At 34.9% G+C, this 19,615-nt stretch overlaps 5 protein-coding genes across 13 annotated transcripts in view; 1 reads left to right on the top strand and 4 right to left on the bottom strand.

Moving 5' to 3' along the window:
• The window catches only part of LOC132697882 (kinetochore protein NDC80 homolog), a 28,826-nt gene extending 22,813 nt beyond the window's left edge, over positions 1–6,013 (bottom strand). For 4 of the 8 annotated variants that reach the window (XR_009618314.1, XR_009618318.1, XR_009618312.1 and 1 more), the window contains exons 1-4: positions 4,691–5,065; positions 4,184–4,343; positions 2,863–2,952; positions 2,589–2,811 (exon numbers count right to left, since the gene is read on the bottom strand). Coding sequence is in view for 1 of the 8 variants with exons in the window: in XM_060663612.1 (XP_060519595.1) it covers positions 2,589–2,811; positions 2,863–2,952; positions 4,184–4,343; positions 4,691–4,761 (544 nt within the window). In the remaining 7 variants the exon portion in view is untranslated. Of the gene's footprint in view, positions 1–2,588; positions 2,812–2,862; positions 2,953–4,183; positions 4,344–4,690; positions 5,066–5,449 lie in introns of those variants that run through there. The other 4 variants (XR_009618313.1, XR_009618315.1, XR_009618316.1 and 1 more) reach the window with 4 other exon arrangements.
• Positions 6,014–6,156: 143 nt separating this feature from the next.
• LOC132697883 (WD repeat-containing protein 43) lies at positions 6,157–8,471 on the top strand. Its single transcript, XM_060663613.1, has 8 exons — positions 6,157–6,465; positions 6,515–6,759; positions 6,815–7,019; positions 7,072–7,256; positions 7,315–7,486; positions 7,548–7,966; positions 8,018–8,253; positions 8,312–8,471. The coding sequence occupies exons 1-8, from the start codon at positions 6,277–6,279 to the stop codon at positions 8,464–8,466; spliced, it is 1,806 nt and encodes a 601-aa protein (XP_060519596.1). The 5' UTR covers positions 6,157–6,276; the 3' UTR covers positions 8,467–8,471.
• A 1,368-nt stretch (positions 8,472–9,839) lies between these two features.
• LOC132697884 (seipin) lies at positions 9,840–11,693 on the bottom strand. 2 transcript variants are annotated; one of them, XM_060663615.1, is made up of 7 exons: positions 11,281–11,693; positions 10,949–11,221; positions 10,712–10,875; positions 10,462–10,664; positions 10,213–10,351; positions 10,037–10,159; positions 9,848–9,984 (listed from the first exon to the last, which is right to left on the bottom strand). In XM_060663615.1, exons 2-7 carry the CDS (start codon positions 11,017–11,019, stop codon positions 9,866–9,868), a joined length of 819 nt encoding a protein of 272 aa, XP_060519598.1. In that variant the 5' UTR covers positions 11,020–11,221; positions 11,281–11,693; the 3' UTR covers positions 9,848–9,865. The 2 variants fall into 2 exon arrangements, with proteins under 2 accessions (XP_060519597.1, XP_060519598.1); XM_060663614.1 differs by having other exon boundaries at positions 9,840–9,984; positions 10,949–11,690.
• A 2,431-nt stretch (positions 11,694–14,124) lies between these two features.
• On the bottom strand, positions 14,125–16,770 carry LOC132698563 (uncharacterized). The gene is made up of 4 exons (XM_060664723.1): positions 16,382–16,770; positions 16,013–16,334; positions 15,669–15,962; positions 14,125–15,616 (listed from the first exon to the last, which is right to left on the bottom strand). The coding sequence occupies exons 1-4, from the start codon at positions 16,456–16,458 to the stop codon at positions 15,398–15,400; spliced, it is 912 nt and encodes a 303-aa protein (XP_060520706.1). The 5' UTR covers positions 16,459–16,770; the 3' UTR covers positions 14,125–15,397.
• Positions 16,771–17,545: 775 nt separating this feature from the next.
• Positions 17,546–19,598, bottom strand: LOC132698151 (histone acetyltransferase KAT8). The gene is made up of 3 exons (XM_060664064.1): positions 18,982–19,598; positions 18,414–18,907; positions 17,546–18,363 (listed from the first exon to the last, which is right to left on the bottom strand). Exons 1-3 carry the CDS (start codon positions 19,160–19,162, stop codon positions 17,668–17,670), a joined length of 1,371 nt encoding a protein of 456 aa, XP_060520047.1. The 5' UTR covers positions 19,163–19,598; the 3' UTR covers positions 17,546–17,667.
• Positions 19,599–19,615: the final 17 nt, after the last annotated feature.

The raw sequence follows: 19,615 nt of genomic DNA on the forward strand, positions 1-19,615 counted from the left end.
GACATCAAATTAACTATTCAGAGCAGCTGTTAACAATATTAAGATAGCCAGGATAATATCCAACCTCCGTTAGAAGGCACGAGCAGCAAAAAAAAACAAAACTTCTTTATTATGTCTAGGGGTATTCGCGGCTCCTGGTATTTTCATTGTAGAAAAAGTCGATGGCCAAGCCACTGATGGGGAAACTGCTCATATAAATATTAAAATTTGCTTCAGCTTGAAGATTACGCATCTTGATATGAAAGAAATTATGTCGCACCAAATTTGAATGCATTGTAAAACGTATTGACATAGATGGTAGACAATTTCAATATTTGATTTATTATTTATTACCAAAATTGTTGAAACTGTTAAAATATTGTTTTTTTATGGTTACCCATACCTTGCAAAAATCATAAAAAATACCTTCAACTTTTTAAATACAAATAAGACAAGAACTTCTTTCAAAAAACCTAAAACTAGTTTTGATTCAGAAATTAAAAATTTCGTTTTCGTTATTCGCAAGCGAGCTAAGATACATCTATCTCAAAAAGGGATTTAACATAAATTTATATTATCTTACGTGCTGATACTGCATGTGAACTTAAAAGCTCGAATCTTACATGGGAATATAACTCCTCCCGCACTAAATGAAAGCACATCCTTAAGGTGTGGTTTCACTTAAAAATTATTATTAGAGACATTAAAATAGAGACATTAAAATTAATTAATAGAGACATTAAAATGGTCCATAGGCTTGTTCTATTAACGTAAACGTCCAAAGATATGGCTTGAAGGTCTTCCATCTGATTCTTCAGTCTGGCCTGGATTTGATCCGTAGTCTTGAGGTTAGATCAATCGCTGGTGGATTGAATATTGTTTGACGTTCATTAATCTTAGTCCAAGTTAATGAAGGCAAATTAACTTCTTGAAACAATAGGTTTATTGACTTGTAGGTTTCGAAGGTCGTCGACTTTATTTGCACTTTGCATCCTAAGGGTACTTCTAGCACGTAGGAACCCGAAAGTGGAATATGGTTGTCTAGGTCTTGACATGTTTATTTGGCAATCGCGGTAATTGGTACGGTGACAATCCATTTACTATCGATAATTTTTGTCGATTGGATTTCATGCAGTTGAACTTCAAATGGGCGACAGGTGGTAACATTATTCACGTATTTAAGTGGCTGTATAGCGCACGGTGGGTGATCTTCAATTATTCTGCTATAGGCGTCCTTGCACAGAAATTGATTGGGCTGCATTTCGAAGCATTTTTCACTCAGTACCAAATAGGGTTTATAGGATATATTAATTACGAAGGATCAATTATTATTAGGAACTGACAATGGAAACAGATTGTAATATTGATATGTCTTTGTCTCAACCAATGGAAGTTCCAACATAAATGTTAATGTTAATTTCTATGATTTTTTCAATATTTAAGATATTTTGAGAATCACCACTTAATGGCAATTTATCAGAATTTAAAGTGCTTAGTTCTTTAATTTTTTGCAAGAGTTCATATGGATCGACTATCGCATTGTGAAGGACATTAATTTTTGAAGCGATTTATTTGTTTTGGATATTTTATCAAAGAGTAGTTTGCGTTTGATTGAGTCATTTCTAAATCGTTTATATCGGTATCAGATAAATTACAGTCGTTATTTAAATCACTTAAACTAATATTACTAAGCTCTAAAATTAGGGTATCCGTTTTTATTTAAAAAAAAAAAAAAACAGAGAACACACAATATGACAATCTGAGGAAAATTGAAAGGAAATTTGGCACTTACAGTATTGCTGTTGCTGTTTTCATTCTTAAACTAGGCCCAATAGGACGAACGATGTTGTCTCCTCCCTGGAAACTACAAATGAAGTCCAGGACGATGCTTGTTCCTGTTCTTGGCGCTAATAGGACTTCGAACAATGTTCCTGTTCCCTAGCCAGTGAGATGCACTTGCTTTTTCTTGCGTGTTCGAATTTGCCACAAACTGTTAAAACGATGACGGACCGATATGCACGATGCAAACGTATTATCCGCTGGCAAATCCTACTGACTGCGCCAGTTTTGATTCCGAAATTGAAAATTTAGTTTAAAAAAAAAACAATTTTATTCGCAAGCGAGCTAACATACATCTGTCTCAAAGTGGGATTTAACATAAATTTATATTATCTTACGTGCTGATACTGCTTGTGAACTTAAAGGCGCGAATCTTGCGAACGTTGTGAGAAGCGCATTATATTACAGCTCTCATGGGAATATAACTCCTCCCGTGCTAAATGAAAGCACATCCTTAAGATGTGGTTTCACTTAACAATCAATAGTAACTGGTTCAGCTCTCGTGGGAATATAACTAACTGTCAATTTTTATTAGTATACTATAAAAACTTCTAATGGGAAAACAGAATAGACTGTAAACTTGGAAGGCCCTTTATCTCCGAAATCAGCGACATTTGTAGAAGGCACGTTAAAGTCAATCACAATACTTTTTTGTCTAGTATCTCCCCAGTTTAGAAATTGCCCATTTTCTAACAATCACCCCGTATTACAGACGCGTATCAATTTCGAATGGCTACACTACCAGGATTGACATATACAATTTGACTTACAGCTTTTTACGCTTGAAACTGACAAAGATCCTGGGTAACTCAACAGCTTCAGATGTGACACCAGGACCTCCGCATAATTATGCGCGTTCATATTGACTGCCCCAAAGATTTGTTCCAGCATGGTGGACATTATTTCTACGAGAATTTTTATCGTCGGCGGTCTTATAGAGTCCGCAATAGACGGACATGCGAATTTACCACAAGAACTGATATAAAGTTTACACTAAAAAGATGGAATAACAAATTGAAATTGAAAAAAACGACCGGTACTTACCTTTTGATATTGTTCTGACACCCATTTTTTGTCTTTAATTTGATCTTGCTTCGCTTTCATATTAACAGAAGATACACCTCTACTACCACTCTACGGAAAATACAGATTACTTCAAGTACACTACCACATAGGGATCTGTGAGGTATACTTTTCACCAATAATGTCAATAAACTTCCACAGTCGACAGGAAACAAACAAAATTGCAAACAAAGTGCTAAATGCTAAACATGTAAAATCAAATAGGAATAACACAAAAAAAAGTATTACGGCAAAAATATTATAAACCTTCAAACAAAAAGATGAGAATAACAGAAATAAATAACTGAAAAAAATTTCGTTTCTGTTTTTTGGAACAATCTTCGAAATTTGTATAATTTATAACAACACAATTGTAAATTCAACTGCAATTTTATAAATGTATTCGTTATTACTACTGTTTGTAAATGAAAATGATATTCCTTAGATTATGGTACTATTTGTATCCCTGCATCTATTGTTCATATTCGCTGGCATTAAATGTTTCAGCAAATGCCGCACAAGTGAGTTCTCCAACATGTAAATTTGTATTAATGAAAATGAATGAATGAAAATACTTAAAAAGGTTAAACTAAAATTTATAACCAATTTGTGTACTTTTTAAACCCTGTATACTTTGGCAGTTTTTCATTCTTTATTTTCAGAACTACTAACTTAAATTAAATCAAAGAATATTAGAAAGCGAAATTGCAAAATATGTTTTAAAAAAATTAACAATTTTTCAAATTTTAAATAAACTTTCAATAAAAAATTATCTCAGAGTCTCATAATTTATGAAAATTGGAAAACAAAGTTGAAATGTAAGTATCCAAATATGAAATGCTTTTTTTACACAAAAAAAAAATAAAGAAACAAAATTACAAAAAAAGGTAAATGAAAGTTACAAAAACTTAAAAAAAGATAAATTTATTATTTTCAAAATCTCAAAATATATTTAATTTTACAATTAGCAACATTGAAAATTTAAACCCCGCTTTGGTCAATAATTCGTTTTTTTTTATATTAAAAAGTCCTTTATGTACATATTTTTTGCTTTAGTGCGGATTGTGTATCCTCAATAACTAATTTCACATATTGTTCAGTTTTTTTGACTAGGGCCGTTAAGGCCCACTTGGTCTTGTATGATGTTATAAACGTTATTTTCTAGTTTATTTGCACATTTGCTAAATGTTGCTTGATTAATGATATATTTACAAAAATATGTTTTGCAACGTATAAAAAAAATAAAAAAATAATCATTAGAAAAGATCAAAAAAAGCAAAAATCAATCTCATCTTCATCGTACCTGTCCAATGCTACTGTTATAACCACTCCGTTTGCCCATTCCCAGATAGATAGGCGTCGATGGGGTTAAATAAGAATTCTTTTGGCTGCGTTTTACCCCCAGATTTGGCAAAGGGGTTAATTTCTTATCCAAGCTCGCATTTCGACTCACACTCCCTGTTCTACAGATTAATAAATAATACCCAGTCAATCAATATTAGTTTATATGCGACAAGTAGATGATTAAGACTTAAATATGATGGATGTAAGCTCGGATAATTGTGTGGCTAAAGTGGCTACACATGGGTTTAAAAAGTTTCTCTTTGCTGCAGTAACTCACTAGACCCAGTTTTTTTATCAATAAGCTTGTGATTCTAAATCAATTAAACAAAAGCAGAAATACTTCATTGTTGCTTGACCCAAAGGTCAGAAAAATTGAAAAAAAATTGTACCAAGATTTTTATAAAACAAAATTATGAGTGTCTAGGTCTAATGTGAAAAACCTTATACTAATAATAATAATAACTACCTAGATAACGATCTTGTTCTTTCTCTCCCTTTTAGAAGCGGTATGCTCGTTTGCGATCTGGACCTCCTCATTTTTCCTACTTTTAAGTTACGCAGTTATTCCACCGAAAAAGGTCCACATTTCATTTATAACCATGATACAAATCTTATAAAAAAATCTGCTCAACAAACGACAAAAATTTGAAAAAAACGGAAAAGCAAACCAGCCATAGATATATAGTTTGGTCTTTAAGTAACTGGCCGACTTTGCCAGGATCCTTCAGCCATATAGACATGGGTTGGGTGTTTCAAAACACAGATTCAAGTATAATCCATAGTTAGCCGGGATCATTCGACGATATGGTATGGAAGATGTATCTCGTTAGGTTCGGCTAAGCTTATTATTACGTTAATATATATATATATATATATATATATATATATATATATATATATATATATATATATATATATATATATATATATATATATATATATATATATATATATATATATATATATATGGAGTAGGATCACGTACGAGTGACATTGACGCGCGGCCTCTGCGGCGTCAGGCGAATGATCCTACTCCAGGGTCAAACAACGAACGGATGAACACCCGGATTACCACCAATACACATAGTTCCATCCGTGAAGGACTAAAACAAAACAAAAAGGTGGCTAGTTTATAACACCAAACATAACAAAATTGGACCTTCTTCACCTCTCTCCGTTAAGCCCGGTACTGTTCAATATCTACGTAATTCGAAACACTTGATACCAAAATTCCTCTGTGCTGTTCTCCAGTTATATAACTAACCAAGAGAGTTAAGATCAACTCAATCCTTTAGTGCTGACCAATATCACCAAGGGCGACCCACTTAATTTTTCTTTGATTGTTAACAAATTAAAAATATTAGTCCAAAATCATCAACCTAATCTATCAACCTCTGTCCGTTTTTTTACAATTATATTTGGGTGGCGAAACTTTCATCTGTAATTACTTGCTTTACCCTGTAAAGTTCTTGTTGTCTTGTTCTAGCTGTTGACCATCAGTTACCACACATCACAAAATACTACATTCTAAATTAAATAGTAAATTTAAGATTCTCAAATTAACAAAGTCTCAATAAAAAAAATTTGGACGAGATTAAAACGGAACTTTAGACTATTCTAACTGGGCTTACAAAAACATAAGTCTAATTACAAACGTAATCATCAGAACGAGCTGACTTCTTACACTATTCCAGAAAATCCTTGTATATTTTCAATATTTCGAGATGATCTCAATTTTAGTGTATTAATCATTAAAAAACGTTGTCATCAATTTTTTTTTATACTTTTCTTTGGTTGGATCCAGTTCCAGTAGGTCACCGAAATCGGGCACCTAAAGTGACATAGAGACGAGTTTAGCAGCATAACCAGACGAAAGTCGCCCTTAACCAAAATTTAACGTTAAAGTCTCTCTAAAAATGACCTTGGAATGGCAGTCATTCACTGCGAAGACTGGCCGAATGGAGCTTGGTAATGTTGGCTATAGCAGTAACTTAAAAGAAGATCGCAAAAAATAGGTTACGATTGTATTACCCATGTGTAATTAATAAAGTGATGGTTAATATGGCTCTGCAATTTAGTGAGGACGGAAAATATTTCGCCCAAATAACTTTAGACGGCAAGCTTAAAATTTGGAATACGGTGTCTAATTCATTGGAGCAAGAATTCACTCCAGATTTCCATTTGACGACTCCTTGTACTTGTTTACATTTTATTCCAAATGAAACTTCTGGAACTTATAAAGTAAGGTGTTCTATTATTGAAGAAAATCGGTTTTTAGTTCTTATTTTAGTATTCGCCATCGCCGAAGAAGAACAAAAAAAAAGATCACATAAATTTGGATCCCAATATTGCCTTAGGAACATCTTCAGGACTTTTGTTAATATATTCCATTGGTAAAGCTAATGTATCTTTAACGTTAGACAGCAAAACCAATTCCTCTGTAAATTGTTTGTCCCCTGTTGATGAGAATGTAATTTATTCTGGTGCCGATCAACATATTTTTCTGTGGAATATAAAAAGGAGGACAGTTAAAAGGTACAATTCTGTTTCATTCCTGTTTATGGTTTGACACTCTTTTGAAATATTTTAGTCAGTGGCAGGTTACTAATGAAAGAATAATTTCAATTCTTGTTATTCGCCAGACACAGCAGCTCCTAACTGCATCCAAAAGCATTAAGTTATGGGATATCGTTAGCAAACAACTTTTAAAAACATTCATTGGTCACAGCGCTGAAGTTGTTCTAATGTCTTGTGTTTGTAGAGATGAAGATTTGTATCTATTAAGCGGATCAAAGGTATACTCCTTAAACAGCAATCTAATCATTAATATTATGTCTATTGCCATAGGAGGACCGCCTTTTGAGCTGTTGGAACTTAAAGGCAAGCCAACATCAGAAGAATACTGTTTGCAATTATTTAATGGAAGATATTGTTAGAAACATTTCTGTGAATGTTAACAGCGACGGATCAACCACCATAGCGGCATCAACCCGTAGTGGAGTAGTCCATATATACCAACACAAGTTAAATGGGTAATTTCTGATGTTTCCTTCCAATAAACTTGTTGAGAGATATTATTTTTGGTTTTAGCCAAAATGACAAGCCATTAAAACCGAAAACAACTATTCAGGTAGTATCAGAGATCGGGCATAGTGATGAAACTGTTAGTCCGCTGAGAATATCGGGAGCCAGACTTCAGCCCGATGGAGAAAGTTTGTGCATTGGTTATGGGTCGCAAAGGTTTTTAACATTTGAAAATGTGGTACAAAATGAGGGATATTTACATTTGGGACAAAATTGATAAACAGTTTATGTGCTTTTAGGTCATCGCTACTACTCAAAGAGTACATTGCTTGGTCCGCAAGGATCCAGAAATAGTAAAAAGCAAAACAGCAACTGGGTCAAAAACTAAAATTCCGTTGACCAATGATGTTCATTATTTGACACCAAACACATCTACCATTCCTAAAAGAAAGTTCGACGGTCAAAAGGAAGTGCCCATGGAGCAGCGTTTAGAAAATTTGATCTTAAATAAAGTTGAAGGTGCCACAGTACCCAAAAGCGATAATGTCGCACAACTGCTGTTACAAGGACTGCATAGCAAAGACAAAAACCTCTTAAGAATGGCTTTGAGCAGAAAGGATGAGGATATAATTAGGAATACAATCAAAAGGCTGCCTGTTGCCATTTTCGAACCTTTGGTAAAAGAAGTGTCATCCTTGGTAAATGGGAAAACAGTTTTGTGAGTTATATTGAATCCCTCTTATTTCACCATATTACAAAGTCATTTTAGGAGTTATTATGGCGCGCTGTGGCTAAAAAATTTTGCTCGAATACACGCCGGTGTATTAATTTCGAATCCGAATTTATCCGATATGTTTGCCAAAGCATTAGCAAGCATCCAGGCCAGGAACTCATTGTTTGTGCCTTTGAATAGGTTACGAGGCAAATTGGAACTGATGGTTCCCCAGATCACAGTTCCGGTTGAAGAGGACGAAAGCGACGAAGCGATTTTATTTAACGATAAAGGTTATACAGGACGTTTTTTGAGTCGGTCAACTTCCATAAATTCAAATTTTAATTTCAGATTCAGATGAATCGGGAGCCGAGGTTGAAATGCAGATGGATATTGCTCATTCAGATAGTGAAAATGAATGGGACGTGAATAGTTTGGATGAAAATCATATTCATAAATCGAGTTCAGATTCTGACGACTCTGTTGTTATGTTGCCTTCAGATTAAATTAAATATTGTTTTAAAGTATTGCTCAAAGACTAGTTTCTTAATTTTCTATATTACCAATAAGTTTTTGACATTGTTTTTTAACACTGTTATTGCCTCTGACTTTGATTTTTTTGTTATTTGTTCTGTTGTAAGCGATTGACTTTTATAGACAACTACCTATATTTTTTTACAATATAAAGTAGAAATGTTGAAAAAAAACAAGTTGCTTTGCTTTTAATTTAAACATTAAAAAATAATATGGGGTTAATCTTATAAGTCTATAAAATGGTTTTTGAAAAATTAACACCTTAAGGCCCAGTTGAATAAGAGTAGTTAAAAACTAACGAAAGTTTAGCGACATCTGTTAAACAATTTTATATCCTTTCCTGCATCGGGTGGTGAATTAAGGACGCTCGGCCCTAGCTGGAAAAGTAATCCAAATAAAAAAGCGCCAAGAAAAAATGTTTGAAATTATTTCTAAGTTTATAGAATGGGCGCCAGAGGATGTAATGGCTTTCTTGTATTTTAAATTCCGTTTTTTAAGAAATAATCTTATTTCAGAGATAGTCAAAATGGACTGTTACACCTGGGATAAATTCAATAACTTCAGAAAGCCCCTTTCAACGACTCCAAGTTTGACAACCATTCTGAAGTTATGGACATTTATTTCCGAAAATGTTGTCCCCACAACTCTCCCTTAAGAGGTAGAGCAAAAACTATTCTGAAAAAAAGAATCAAATTATTCTCTATTTTATAATATAAGGTTATTTCTCATAATAATGGAGGTTATTCTAGAAACTTAAAAATAATTTCTGGCATTTTCTCTTGGTTAATCTGGTTATAAGTTTCTTCACCCCAAGTTTTTAGGACAATTACATTTTGATATATCCTCGAGGACCTTTTTTAATTGGCCAACGGGACGTAGTTTTGTGCAAAATCATTATTTTAAATCAATTTACATATGGATTGAAATTAAATGTTAAATTATTGTTTAAAACACCAATAAAAGGAGCTTCAATATAATTTTCAGAACACTTTATGCTCGATTGACAGGAACAGAAACTTACCATTACAAGAAATAGTTCGTAAAGTACATACTTCTCCTTTTTCAATAATTGCTTAGAAAAGTAATGTGCTAGATGGTGCACATCTATTGCAAACTGTAGATAACTCAATGTTAACAGAACTCTAACTCGGGTTATTAAAACTCTAAGTGATTTTCTCTTTAGACAGCTGAGCCTAAAAAAGGTGATGTACTACAAAAATAGTTACAATAAAATTACAAATACGTCTATTTGGTAAAATTCGATCTCTTTAAGCAGCAATAAGTAGTAGTACCAACTGTATTGATTCAAGAAAAGTAATCTTAAATCCAATATTAAGTATAATTCAAATTGTGTTGTTTGAATACTGACACTCAATTTTCTACAGCACTTTTCAACTCTTCAATAACATCAGTCTTTTGGAAACGAAGTTCAGAGGATGAGGAATCATCTCCTTCATCGGAATATGATTCTGTCTCAAATTCGCCAAGGTCTACAATTTAAATGTAACTAACCTTTTTTATTTCATTTTCATAATTTCTTACCATTTTTGCTAATGACTAATGTAGTTCTAGACTCAATGTAATTAGCATATTCATCTGAATGGATTATTTGATACCAACTTACGAGACATGTTAGTGCAATAAAGAACAAATTTGCAGTTATCCCTAAAATATAAAACACAATTTTAAAAGATTCTTTCATAATATAAAAGTTTTACCCAAAGTGGCTGAGAATATTGGCCAATTAAACATCACATATCTCAGTCCGGAAAATTCTGCATTAATCGAAAATTTAGCTGAGTATATCTCAATGTGTTTAGACTGAACTTCAACATACAGGTCAGTAACAGGTCCATACTGAAAACAATTACAAATAAGTAAGTTAACTTACGGGGGGACAACACGAACTACCCCTTAATTGGTTTAAAACAACCTATATAAAAATTGATGGATCAAAACGTCTTTACCTCAGATTCTACATAATCAGAGAATAATTCCACATGAACTGTTTGAGTTTCTTCAGCAGATCCAAAAATAAAAAATGGCAAGAATATCAATTTATATATAGTGTCCAATAGATTGCTTTTGTAATGCAACATTGCTGATCTGCATGAGTTTGCTAATATCTTTCTGTTCTTTCCCCGAAAATCAATGCACACCATAAACATTCCTAAAATATGTCAATAAAAGATCATAACTACATAAAAATAAACCTGCCTAATTCTCTATTGACTGGTGACTCAGGCATTTCCAAATCCAAATAAATTTTATATTGCTGACCCATCATGAGTAGCTGTTGCTTTTCAGTTAGTTGCACATATGAAGAAGGAAAGGTGCAGATCCCCTTTGCAGTATTCAAGTCTTGGGTGGTACTACAGGGCCTACATAATTTATTTTAAATTAGACTAAAATTTGTGTGACATCCTTACCAAAAACGAAAAGTAGTCTATTTACCTAAACTTCAAATACACTGATTTTTCATGGGTGAGTTTTGGAACATATACATAATAAAATGCAACATACATAATTATTGAAAGCCAAACTAAGAGTGCGGTGATAAGAGCAATTACTGTACCCCTAAACAAGACGTCCCGAACATTATTTAGACCTGTTTCTGTTCGGGTTTTGTATAAACTAACTGTGTCATGAATAAACTTTACTAGAGGCAATTTAATGTTGCGTCTTAAATATTCTTTGGGACCCAATTGGAAAAATGATTTAAATTCGCTAAAAAGTGAGTTTATTTTCGGTAACATCGTCAAAGTTTCTAAAATGTCTTTCTTAACTGGTGATCATTTGTTACAAAACAAAGTTTCGCCCTTTCAAATCCTTAAATAAAAATATAACTACACATAACCATGGTTTTCTTCTTCTTCCTTACATCTAATGACCACAACTACATCAGGTCCTACGGGCAGCTTACAATTGTGAAAATTATTCAAAAATCCTAAAGGATGCCTTCATAAGAGAAGGGTGTCTGGACCCTTCCATCATCATCCTCCAGGTTTATTAACATATACTTAATAGGTTCTTAAAAAAAGGTATTTTGTCCACATCGATTAAAGGCCCAACCGACCTTTAACCAGTGTGGACGGGAAAAAACAGCGGGACCGACAACGATTACAACTTTAAAACAATTAGAAAGCAAACACTCCATTTTTGGAACCGATATCAAAACTTTATGGGACAATTACAACAGATTCTGTCGGGAGCGAACGGATGTTAAACCACCGTGTGCTATGCTCTCGACAGAATCTCCATAACCACGGATCAATTCAATTCAATTCAATTCAATGATGCGTTTCACAGATAGCTGTTGGGCACGACTACCAGGATCATTCGCCCATTGCCGACTTCCGTCGAGGATCTTCGCTTTTGGTCATTGACCAACACGTACAAAGAAGACATATAACCAATATTTGCTCAACTAGCAAAAAAACAAATTTGACCGATATCAAAAAAAACCGAAACCCCCCGCTTCCACGGCGGACCATCCGGGCCCATCCGGCCTCCATACCGGCGTGAACGGGGAAAAACGACGGGGCCGACGACGATTATAACTTTAAAACATGCACTGAACACTAACAACACTAAGTCCACACAGTGGAAACCGATATCAAACTTTTGAGGACGAATACAAGGGATTCTGTCGGGAGCGAACGGAGGTTAAACCGCCGCGTGCAATGCTCCACTACAGAATCCAATCAATTCAATTCAAATTCAATGATGCGTTTTACCAAAAACTGTTGGGCTTGACTACGAGGATCATTCGCCCATTGCCGACTTCCGTCGAGGATCTTCGGATATTCTCCAGAGAAGGAGACTAAATTTTAAAGTTCTAAGTGTCGAGGTTTTTCAGATCTTCTCTAGCGAAGGAGACTGATCTGTGAGTTCCAAATGTCGAGGATTTTCGGATCTTCTGCAGCGAAGGAGACTGACTAATCTCAGAAGTTCTATATGTCGAAGGTTTTCGGATCTTCTCCAGCGAAGGAGTTTTTCTTGGAAGTTCTAGCTGATATACATAATGAATAAAACCAACCCAAAGACCATGAGCTAGCAAATCCAAAAGCGGTTATAAGCAGATACCACATGCATTAAGGAATCTAACCACAAGTCGTGCAACAAAATCCATACATCCAGGGTGAAAAAGTGCAGAAAAGGCACTAATAGGAGCGGGTAAGCTGGCATCAATGAGGGACTCATACAAAATTTGGGAGTTATTCCGGTGCAGAGCACAATCAAACAAAATATGTTCAATATCTCCCACCTCTCCACAAGCACACCGATTAGATGGTTTTACGTTTATCTTGTAAAGATGTGCTGGGGAACTACAATGATTACTCCTCATTCTGCACACTGTTGTAATCTCCTTTCTGGACAGCTGCAATTTATAGAACCATGGAACTGTTGGAGGGGTCTTATAAGCTGCACAATAAAGTCTGCCCTTTGAACGGCCCCAATCTTTCCACTTGATGGTCCAGATATGCCACATCTTTGCTCTAATTAACGGGGCAAATTCCCTGAAAGGGGGCCTTAAATTCAGCGGGTCTAAAAGTATGGCTTCTGAGGCTATTCTATCCACCGTTTCATCATGTCTTATCCCCGAATGGCTTGGAATCCAGCATAACGATATTTTCCGCCCAAGTCTGCGCTTCAAAATATCAATCTTTGCTTTAATATCTAGTAGAATGTAGCTGTTGGAGGCTTCAACCGCACTGCATCTGAAGCTCTGCAGGGCACTTTTGGAATGGGAGACAATTACTGCATGTTTAATATTATAATCTAAGGTAAGATCTAGGGCGCAACTAATAGCTACCATTTCTGCAGAGCAAATACAAAACGCGCTATTCAACCCATGCCCGACCCTAACACTGAGAGATGAAATAAATACTCCAAAGCCAACTCTATCATCTTGTCCCTTAGAAGCATCGGTAAATATAAATGTTTCTTCCCAGGTCCACATTTTGAAACAAAATTCCCGAAACTCAGTTTCATTTAGACCCATCCCTTTCTCATGTTTGGAATCAACAAAATTAATAGGCGTAAGCTGAGGGGCCAGGTCATTATTAAAACACGCTTGAACGTCTCCACTATCAATAATATTATGATAGGTGGCGGTGCAGTCAAATGCCTCAACTAAGGGTAATTTCGCCTTCCTTCTAAAAAAGTTATGATTTTCTTGATAGGCAATATATAGCTGCTGGGTAGCTAAGAAATTAGGATTATTTCTAATTCTAAGGGACTTGACTAAAAACTTAGAAGCCAACATAATCCTCCTCATCTCCAAACTTGTTTCGCAAGCCTCTCCCAATAAAATATTAATTGGGGTTGATTTCATCATACCCAATGCCATTCTTAACGCCTGATATTGAATCCTATCCAGACCAGACAGGGTTTTTTCCTGCAGCACCCCAGAACCATAGAACCACAATCGGGATGGGAACGCAGAAAAGCTTTATAAAATTTCAAAAAAATAGACGGATGGGCGCCCCACCACGTCCTACATAGAAATCTCATAATATTAATTCCACTAGCTGCCTTATGGATCATCCTGCCAACCTAGGGAACCCACGTAAGCTTAGCATCAAATGTAACTCCCAGGTACCTAATTTCATTTTTTCAGGGAATATTTACACTATTAATTACCAAGTCAGGAAGTCCAACCAGAGCAGATCTAGAGAATAGAATAGCAGACGACTTTTGGGGACTAAGCTGCAAGTTAAACCTATGCATCCAATCAGCCACTGCCGCCAAGGCTTTATTCAGCAAGCCTATAGCAAAAAGGATATTAACATCGCTACAAAAAAGGACAATATCATCCGCATACTGGATAATAGAAACCCTAGGAGGAATTACTAGTTTAATTGAATTTACGTATATATTAAATAAAAGAGGCGCTAAGGGAGATCCCTGAGGGACCCCCTTACTGGTTGATCTAGGTCCGACCAAAAGTTGCCCAACAGCATCCTTAACAAATAAGTTCCTATTGAGGAGAAGTCGATTGATTAACCCTATAATATCCCTAGATATACCCTGCTTATCCATCTCTTTTATTAGCATGGGAATGTTGACATTATCATAAGCACCCACAATATCCAATGCAACCATAACAGTAGGAACACTTTTGCTCTGAGCACACAAAATATGACTTGTTAAGATGGAAACATGATCCATAACGGACTTACCACGCCTAAAACCGGTTTGGGATTCTGATAACAATCTGTGATGCTCAAAAAACCACTCTACTCTGCACTTTAATATCGACTCCAACACTTTACCGAATGTAGATGACAAATTAATCGGCCTCTAAGAACTAAGAAGATTAGGATCATCAATTCAATTCAATTTTACGCTTCAAATCCTCTTTAGGCAAGTTGCTAGGATCATTCGCCCGTTTTTGATAAACATTTAGCTCCGACATAGAATTGGAACGACCGCCTAGTCGAGATCCGTTTGGATCCCGATAATTTGTTATACTCATAGGTAAGTGGTAAGCGGTAAGTTCATACGGTAGGTATGTTAAAATGGTAAACAGGAACAGAAGAACCCATAACAAATAATTGCATTTTTTTTAGAAATTAAGAACATTTCTTCATCATTTATTTTGTTTTCACTGAACTACAAAATTTGCAATTTCTTTAATTTAATTTAATATTCTTTAGTTTGTTTGTGTGTTGTTTGTTTAGTCAAGTTTAGTTTAGCCTAGTACTCCATTTATTACTTTTCCTTAAAATTTTTACTTGCTAATTTAACTAGAAAAACATTTTTGTTTGTTTCTGTATTGTAGTTCAAACAATTAAAACAGATCTAAAATTTAAAGATATTTTATTAAAGATTTAGCATCTCTAATTAAATATCTGTGACTCAAAATAAAATTTATATATTATTTATATATAACAAATATCAGTTGCGATTTTTTGACTTTATCATTTTATAAGCTTTTATAATATCATTTTGCTGTTGGTCTAATTGTCTTCGCAATGATACAGGTAAGTCTCTCCTTTTACCCTTCTTATCAATTGTTACTGATTTTATATATGAACTTTCATTTTTATTATTATTGTGATGAGTTTTCTCCAGCTTGCCAAGCATAGATTTTAGCAGCAAACTCTTGCCGCCTGGCTAAAATGTATACTTAGGTTATATTAATGCAAACTGGCCTAAAATAACTTACTCTTGGTAAATATTCTGGATTTTTAGCTTTTTTGGGAACAATCAAATTAGGAGGTGCGTGCGCAACCTCACCAAATTTAATTATCTCCTTTTGAGGCCCACTATTTTCATGTAAATCAAGTTTTTTCTTTTTCTTTTTTTCAGTTTTCTTCATGGCCCACTTTTGTGATTTTGATAGTTTTTGTCCTTTGTCTTGATTTGTTCTTTTTTGGTTTTTCTTTCCTGTTTTGCCCTTTCTTGCGTTTTTTACTAATTCTTCCAATTCGTCTTTTGGGCGTTTCGCAATTCCCTCAACCTAAACTTAATTCATAATTATCAAATAATAAGTGGTAGATTTTTAGTTACCTCTCCATGTTGATTTCTTTTAACATCAATCTTATATTTATCTTCAAATGCTGCTTCACGAATAATTTCCTGGCACACTTGATTAACCCTATTTTTAAATGCTCTATCACTTTCTCCAGGATTTTGGATAAACTCTGGTATAGGTTTCTCTGGTCTACCTCTAAATTTTTTCGGTGTTACCTTTTTATCTCTATGGGCTTTGTTCACTTTGTTAAATAATCCTTTTTTTACTTTGTTTTTCAATTCAATTATCCTAGATAAGCTCTTGGATACTTCCTGATCATCAGGTTTAGAAGGAGGTGCATTTATTTTGTCTTTAATCCTAAAAGCTAAATAAATTAAATAATCGCCACAGGCCACCAAGCTAACCGTGTAAGACGCTCCGCTTTTTGTTTTTCGGGGTCCTTTACCCCTCTATGTTTTTTTCCAGGAATTTTTCGACCCATTTTAATCAAATTAATGATTAGGTTTTTTTTCAATAAACGATATATAGGCGTAACCTATATTTTTACTTAAATATAAAACAGTTGCGTTCTTTCCAAGATATTGGTTAGTAAAAGGCCCTTCTTCTTTCCTTCTACGACCACGACTACCAGGATCATTCGGCAAGTTATGTGTTATTTTTGTATAATTAAAGATATGAGGTGACTTGTTATAAAGTAAATGCTACGTTTGTTTGTCATACTATCAATTCTAATGGCATACAATCATAGAAAATTAATATATTTATACCTAAGGTCAATTTAAGACCCGGTAGGCACGATGTAATATTTTTGCATGTAAAAAAAGCTGATGTTTCGAATATCAAAAAGTCTTTGTTGATGCCTTTTCGATCAATCACTACGCTATATCTGTCACACTGACAGGCTCTATTGGAGATTCAAGAAAACCCTGCAGGACGGAAAATAAAAGTGGACAAGTTTTATGTTTTCACAAACACCCTCACTCACAAGAACATTACAAATGGTTTAACAGAGAATCATTTTAATCATTTTTTTATAAGTCAACTAATTCTACGAAATTAGTGTAGTAATCTGTAGTACATTGTAACTGTCGACAGCAAGAAGAAGGGAGGACGGGATAGAGAATAAAAGTGCAGATGTTTGATAAGTAAATGTATTTAATCAAAGACAGATTGGTAACAAAACAAACACCACGTTTACTAGAAATTACAATTAGGACCTCCCATTCTAAAAAGGGGAAAACAATCTAAGAATAAAATGGCCATGGGCAAGCGACCATGGCAAGTGAAGTAAACTATAAATGTGGCACAGCAAAAATCATGCAAAACAGGTGCGGTATTTACTCAAAATATGTCCAAACCCCGTTAAGTCTTGAGTCCAAAAGAAGTTAAGTGTATGGATATGGCTTTTTAAAAATGGGAGTTATCTGTGGCGCATCGATTTTTACGTTAGTGGTGCCACTATATTATCTAATAACCTAGTATGGCATAAACTATATGTCTACACAGATATGAGCATTTCCAGACAGACTAATATCAATAAAATTTAAAAGGTCAGTTTTCTTCAAAGAAATATTATTCTTATTCCTTACAAGTTTCAACAATATTAACACATGCTTAAATATCCACAGGACTATGCTAATCTTTCAAGACTTTATATCACATTTTGGTTCACAGAAATCTACAATTTAATTCACTTCTTGCCCGCTTTGTTATTGATGTGTTTCCGAGGCGTCCACCGAAGGGCGCTGCTGTCAACGCACAGCCTCGGTCTCTTATACTGACTGGAACGAATGTGCTCATCAACAAGTTTAGGTGTTACACAAATAACATGTTGCCCTTTCCAATACTTAACCATATTCATGCTTTGGAGGGTGGAGATTATGTCAGTCTGGGTAATACTGGTCATTTGACTTAAATCTTTTATGGACAGAGTGCCTCGGAAATCTCTTAATATTTCAAGAAGCACCCAGCTCCAGTAGCTACGATAGCTCAGCTTGCCTAAGTCGCTCAATGGCTGTTCTGGGCTACCCACCGTCCCTTCCAGCCTGGATAGTTCATAACTAAATGCAATCAATAACTTGCCATAACCTTGTCTCTGGTAAGGTGGTAGGGTAAGGATGCAAGCCACATTATTTCCGTCTGGTGACTCCTTTTCCTTTGAAAAATAACCAACAATGTGGGCACCTTGCTTGTCGACTTCACACAAAATATAAAACAAGAATGGTTCTACATCAAAATAGAGAGTTTTATGATCTAGAAATAATTTGGCCAAGAGACACAAATTCTGGCAGTATATTTTGTGATCTTTGCCGTCAACTTCATATACTGATAGAGTGCCTTTCCGGTAAATTTCTTTTCCAACAGGTTGTCGCCATGTGCATTCGCTCTACGGCAACAGCGTTAAAAGTCAAAACAGTACTATCATTCACCACTTACCATGTGATAACGGTAACTTTTTTCAAGCCTCATATACTTCAAGCAATACTCGCAGATCCACAGTTTGCTTTGCCTGCCATATTCTTCCGGATATGGGCTAAAGTACCACGTATCAATTTCAAACTTTCCTATTTGAATGCGATCTATGTACTTCACTTTAGTAATTTGTTCATGCTCTTTTTCCAAAGCTGCAGTCGTCGGGTCCATTTCAGCATAAGTTTTCTGAATATGATTGATTTCATCATGCCTACGTTTCTGATTACGGGTGATTTTTCTGTCTGAACTATCTGACAGTAAGTCCGTGACAACAGGTCGCTCTTTCCACACTTTGATATCAGGCATTTTTTGGCCATCGGTCAAATTAAATCGTGAGGACATTATTCTGCCTCTAGGAACCCACTCGTCCAAACGGCGATTATAACCTTCATAATGTACGTAGTATTCATATTGTCTTTCAATCTCGTTGTACCTGGATTGGATGATTTCAGCAGGGTCTACAAAGTAATCAAACATACCAAAACAAAACAAATGCAAGCTATACATTTTGAGGTTAACATAAACAACTTACACCAATTATTGTCGGATCGGCGAACCAAATAATGGATACCTATATCCAAGGGTTGTTCTTCTGCACTTTCGCTATCCTCATCTTGAGCGTTCGGCTTGCTACTTTCGCTTTCCGTTTTTTTACGCATTATTTCAACCGATACTGCTTCCGCGTTGTCTCCTATTTGAACAGAATCGGCCATCTTGGAAATATGCCGACGTAAATAAAACTCGATACAACCTTGGAAATTGTATTTGTAGTTTTAGTACTTTTGTAGTGCAACGGTGGTGGTTAAAATATTTCAAATTTTAATTGAAAATGAAAAAACATGATGACATCATTTATAAATTATAGAATCTCGGTCATATTTTGCTTTATTCTCCAATGTTAGTGAAAAGAGGATAAGAATCTTTGCTGCCAGCAATTACACTCCTAATTGAACTGATAGAATTTGTTTAGCTAATGACTTTTCATTTCAAAATGGAAAAGAATTTGAATAATATGTACGGTTCAAAATAAAAACACTCCAAAATTCTTGAATTCTGTAGATAAAAATTATAAAAAATTCCAAGTGTATTTTGTATTTTTCTTTGATGAGGTCAGAGAATTTGCAAAACACGTACGTACCACAATTTGATTGGTCGGTTTGGCGTCG

The sequence above is a fragment of the Cylas formicarius genome, unplaced genomic scaffold (assembly GCF_029955315.1).
Source record: "Cylas formicarius isolate icCylForm1 unplaced genomic scaffold, icCylForm1.1 PGA_scaffold_2__14_contigs__length_35257938, whole genome shotgun sequence".
Classification (NCBI taxonomy): Eukaryota; Metazoa; Arthropoda; class Insecta; order Coleoptera; family Brentidae; genus Cylas; species Cylas formicarius.